The sequence below is a fragment of the Camellia sinensis genome, chromosome 2, assembly GCF_055761805.1.
Source record: "Camellia sinensis isolate YWXY chromosome 2, ASM5576180v1, whole genome shotgun sequence".
NCBI classification, from domain to species: Eukaryota; Viridiplantae; Streptophyta; class Magnoliopsida; order Ericales; family Theaceae; genus Camellia; species Camellia sinensis.
In genome coordinates, this window is record NC_138962.1 from 134,322,562 (window position 1) to 134,328,540 (window position 5,979).

The 5,979-nt window shown below is 34.8% G+C and overlaps 1 protein-coding gene across 1 annotated transcript; it reads right to left on the minus strand.

Moving 5' to 3' along the window:
• Positions 1–603: 603 nt before the first annotated feature.
• On the minus strand, positions 604–2,814 carry LOC145819060 (uncharacterized). The gene is made up of 2 exons (XM_082913047.1): positions 2,446–2,814; positions 604–2,340 (listed from the first exon to the last, which is right to left on the minus strand). The coding sequence occupies exons 1-2, from the start codon at positions 2,812–2,814 to the stop codon at positions 604–606; spliced, it is 2,106 nt and encodes a 701-aa protein (XP_082769173.1).
• Positions 2,815–5,979: the final 3,165 nt, after the last annotated feature.

Consider the following 5,979-nt stretch of genomic DNA (forward strand, 5'->3'; position numbering starts at 1 on the left):
TAGTGTGAAAGTAGCGTGTTTTGTTATGAGTTAGAATAATTTGAATTAAGTTTTGAAAACTCATTACAAAACTCATAACCAAACAAATTTTTTTACTTCATATGTCAAATCAAACTTTCAAAACTCAATTTCACATTCAATTTAAAACTCAATTCAACACTCTATTCAAAAACCGTAACCAAACAATTTTTCTACACTCAAATCATAAATCCACAACTCACAAACTCAAAATACAACGCATACTCTCAAATCATATTTACAAAACTCTACCAAACACAACCACACTTTTTGTGAAATACGTTTTTCATAAAATGTACTCATTTTGTGAAGACATACACATTTATGTGCAATTCCTTACACATTTCCAAAAACGTTACACCTTTTGTTAAAATTTACACGTTTTGTGAAAACAAAACTTATACTTTTTGTAAAATTACTTACACATTTTGTGAAAAAACATACACGATTTTTGAAAAGTTACACCTTTTGTGAAATACTTGCTTTCACAAAATTTACACATTTTGTTAAAACTTAGACATTTAGGAGTATGGTTAGGCACACAACATAATCTATACCTTTCATTTGAAAGTACAATTTTAGAAATTACCTTTCAATCGGGTACATCCACCGATATTGCACAGGTCCTCCGAGAATATTCTCACGTGGCAAGTGAATGGCCAAATGAACCATCACATCGAAGAAGGCTGGAGGAAAGATCTTTTCAAACTTACATAGTATGAGTACTACACGTTCCTCTAATTTCTCCATTTCACTTCGTTTTAGTGTCCTTGAGCATAGATCTTGGAAGAAGCTACCTAACTCAAAAAGTGCTGTACTGATCTCTTTATCTACGTAACCACGCATCCCAATAGGAAGAATCCGTTGTATAAGTACATGGCAGTCGTGGCTTTTCAATCCTGTTAATCTACCATTTTTTGCATTTACTGATCTCGAAATGTTTGTCGCGTACCCATCTGGATACTTGACTGATTTCAAGAATTCAAAGAAACCCTCTCTCTTTTTAGGGGTCAATGAGAAGCTGGCTCGCGGCTTCACATATGATCCATCGGGATTTGTTGTCAGCCACAATTCTTTCCTTATATTCATGTCTTCTAAATCCATTCGTGCCGTATCTGTATCCTTGTTCTTTCCATCAATTCCCAACATCGTTCCAAAAACATTTTCACTAAAGTTCTTCTCTACATGCATGACATGAATGTTGTGTCGAAGCCTCCTTTTCTTCCAATACAGTAGCTCATACATGATGCTTACCTTTGTCCAATTTGGGTTTTGACGAGGTCTTTTCCTGTTGCTTGGATGTTTTCCATATGTGACACCCGTCACGCTGCCCAATTGTTCTTCAATCTTTTCTATCGGTATCACCAAAGATCTCTTCCGTTTTTCATGCTTGCCATTATATGCTCTACTCTTTCGCCTTTCTGGGTGGTCATCAGGCAAGTAGCATCGATGGTTACTGTACGCAGTCTTACTTCTTAAAGATTCAAAATATGGTTCATCATTGCAAGTGTAACAAGAGTAATGACCCTTTGTTCTCCATCCAGAAATGTCACCAAATGCGGGCCAATCATGTATCGTCCACAGCAATGCTACACGCATGCAGAAAGTCTCACCAGTCGAGGCATCATAGGTTAATGTACCATTTTTCCATAATTCATTCAATTCTTCCACTAAAGGTCTCATGTAGACATCAATATCAATTCCTGGTTGTGATTCACCAGGAATAAGTAATGACAACATGAAAAATGGGTCCTTCATAGCCAACCACGGTGGCAAGTTGTACGGAATGAGTACGACAGGCCACAAACTATATGAGTTATTCATATTTCCGAAAGGGTTGAAACCATCAGTAGCCAACCCTAGCCTCACATTCCGAGGCTCCAAGGCAAATTCAGGATGTTGTGTATCGAATTCCTTCCACTCATCACTATCTGCAAGATGCCTCAATACACCGTCATCTAGATGTTTTTCCTTGAACCATTTCATATCCTCGGCTCTCTTCCTCGACATGTACAACCTTTTCAATCTCGGTGTTAACGGGAAGTATCGAAGAACCTTACGAGAGATCTTCTTACCTCTACCATGATTTGTCTTGTATCTAGAAGCCTTACAATTTGGACATTTATCCAATGTTGCATTCCCCTTCCAAAAGAGCACACAATCGTTTACACAAGCATCAATGAGCTCGTATGACAAACCCAATTCACGTAGTATTTTTTTAGCTTCATAAGTTGACTTTGGAACCAAATTATCCTTCGGTAAAAGTTTTGTTAAAAACTCTAGCATCATGTCAACTGACTTATTACTCCAATGGTTTGTTACCTACATATTAAATATCTCGATGACAAATTTTAACAAAGTGTAATTTGTGCAACCTGGGTACACCTCACGTTTGGCATCATTCAATAATTTATCAAAAGTGCGAACCTCCTCCTCTTGAGTTGTATTAGTTGATTCCCCTTTTATTCGATCTTCCACTAAGGCATCAATACCTCCCAAAACCTCATTGCCCTCAACGGGTATATCATGATGATAAGCCTCGTTTGATTCACGGGGTTCCCCATGCACGTGCCAGATAGCGTAAGTTGGAATAATCCCATGTTGTAGCAAATGAATTTGAACAATTTGAAATTTTTGACGAACAACATTCACACACTTTCGACAAGGGCTCAAAATTTTACCGTCTCGATCGATAACCACCATTGCAAAACGGAGAAATGATATTACCCCATCATTATATGCCCGACTTATCCTTCCATCAACAATGCTACCTAATGCAATCCAACTCTTGTCCATGTCTGACTATGCCGAGTTAATTAAAGTTAGGTGAATAGGACAAATTTTATATAGAAATATATATATATATATATTTCAATTAAAAAAAAATTCAAGTCCAATGATTATACTGAGTTATATAAATTATCACCACACATAAATCAAGTGAGAAAATAGCCAAAGCAATTTAGCGTAAACAGAAGAAGTATTCACAACCAAAACATAAACCACAGCAAAATAACCATCAATAAGAAAACAAATATCATAAGTCAGAGAAAATTTAACCAATAAAGCAGTGAGCTGAGAGTAAAAAGCAGATAACATGGCACAGAAAGAAAACCCACAATATGCCACATTGAGTTTCTAAAGCAGTCAATTTAAGTACTCAAATATCCAAATGCAAAATGATATGATTGAACTACACGTATTTGGAAAAATATATATATGCCCCGAATACCAGAATTGACAAATCTATCAACTAAATTGGGATATTGAAAAAATAAGACATTGGGAAACAATAACTATTCTGGCTCACATTTCACTCGGTAAACAAAATGTGATTAAATTTTGCAAAGGAACTTAATAATGTACTTGAGGAGCTATGCATATAAGAAATGAACAATGCCAATATAATTGATAGCCACATGCGACAATTCCAATGAATGCCCCGAGACTATAATTTAGTACTTAGCCTGTTATTGCAGGTAGTACTCTGTTTGATTTTCTCTTTACTCAACTATATACGAAGTCCAGAGAAGTTAAAGCATGATATGCTAATTTAAGGGTGTAATATTCCAATTTTCATTAAATTGATAGTTGTGAGAGAAAAAATAATTAATTAATATGTAATATATAATATTTTATCTTATTCATTATTTTAATATTTTTTATTTTTATTGACTATTTTAGCCAAAATCTATCATCCCAAACATATAGACTCAAACTCCCCTAAAAACTTAGAAATGCACATGAGAGAGAGGACTGGGGCCACTGTTTTGTTTGGGAAGTGTTGGATTGGAGATGATAACAGTGAATGGTTTGTAAGAAAAAGTTGAAAACCCTTGAAAGAGAGAATAATTCCTTTATGGAGCCAAGGGGCTGTGAACTGTTGCTCACTGTTTTAGATAATTCAAAGTATACAGATTTTGGATGCAAAGCTAAGGGTCATAAGCGGCGCAAATAAATTATTTTAGCCAAATAAATAAAATAAAATAAAAATAAAGAAAAATGATTCACACTCTACCCTATATCAGTACACGATATAATATAGTATAAAAATTATATAAATTTATAAATTTTATAAATATATTGACTTTTTTTTAATAAAAAAAAAAATCAACAAAAGAAAAGTTTCTTGACGAAAATTGCAGGTATACAAAGAGAGTGTACAATAAACAGATACATCAATAAGAAAATCCATAGATAAATGCATCAAACTGAAACACAAATGAAAGACAAATTGGAATATGATATCAGAACACCAAGAGCAAGATATTAATCTTAGAACATTAAAAAGATATTCACTTCAAGTAGACAAAGCTCAAAGATATCATATATACTAATCAGGTCTCCACATTTCAGTTTTTTTGTCACTAATTTTCTTTGGCATCCAACGTGCCTTTTTAAATGATGATGCATAATGCTAAGGGCACAAAGGGAGCTAGTAAAAGTAATTCAAAACATAATTAGCAAATAAAGTATATAGCGTAACTTTAAACTTAATCTCACCTATTTTTTCAGCAAAAATTAAGATTTATTGATGTAAAAGAAAAGGTTATAAAAGTACACCGCAAATACAAAATGAAACTTAAAACTGTTTTGGGAATAAATTAAAAAATATTACAAAAATAGTCAACTCTTTTCTTTCCGTTTTTATATGTTTTCTTATAAAAAAAAAAATCAAAAATCAACTTTTCAAAACAACCCTTAATATGATTAACATTCACAATTCATTTAATTTTTGAATAAATTTTTCAAGCTTTGTAATGTTGCTATAAATGAGAATTAGTATATAGAATTAGATACAAACATGGGGTCATTTTAGGGCAACTTAGAGCTGACTCTCTTATATGTTTCATATGGGATTTTAGGAATCAAAGATTGTAAACTAATCAACTCAACATTTATATGCTGAGAAAGTAAAGCATGCAGTGGTCCTTGAGAACAAAGTAGAAATGAAAATTGAGAATAAATACTAGTGTAATGGAAGACTAAGCCATAGACTTAGGCTAGAGAATCCTTTTTACAATTAACTTAGCATTATTACCTTTATTCTTAAACATAAACAACCCCACAGAATAAGAATTTTGACATGCACATTCTCTAGAGTTGAGCTTAATGAGTAAATGGACTAGCTAATGACACAACAAAGCAACTTAACATACCATAAGGACTTACTAATTAGGTCCCCCATGGTAGATAATTAATAAATACTTATGGTAGTGATTTTAGCAACATAAGTACTAAACCCACCAAATAGTTTTCTAAGTAGGTAATAAGACTCTCAATGGTGTAGCTAGAAGAGTCCATGTGAGGCTAAGTAGCTAGAAACCCTTAACCAAACACAATACCATACCATAGGATGATAGGAGAGTTACATTCCAGAGCTGACAGATGCAAAGCCTAAATAGGCTGTGACTTGTTACACTGACTGACAGTGCTCTAAATATTCTGATATTTCCTCCTCCTTTTCCTCCAGTGATGTCTCCAGAAGAAGGGTTATTATCATCCCATGGAAGAGGATAAGGATATCGGAAAGAAGGGTTTTGATAGAAATCAACTCCTCCTACTTCATTACCACCCATTATTCTAGTGAACTCAACTGGCCTCACCGCCTATTGAGGTGGGTGGGCAACAACAGGCAATGCTGTCTAAATCTTGTATGCTTGGACTTACGACTCTTGCAAGTCTCCTTAGGCTGTGGGTGCTTGTTGGTTGGAGCTGCTCCTTATTTCCTGTAATGAGCTTCTTTGCAGGTCCTGCTGGTACCTCTTCAGGGATGCCAAAGCAGTAGCCAAAAGCAACACAATAGCAGCCAAACAGCAGGCCAAACCAACCATAGAAGCAGCCAAGCAACCCCACCAACGACAGGACATCCAAAAATAAGTAGAAGGAACAACTAAAGACCTATTTTCCTACATCCAGCAGTTAGCACATCCAGGAAATCAAGGCAAATGGGCAGCAGCA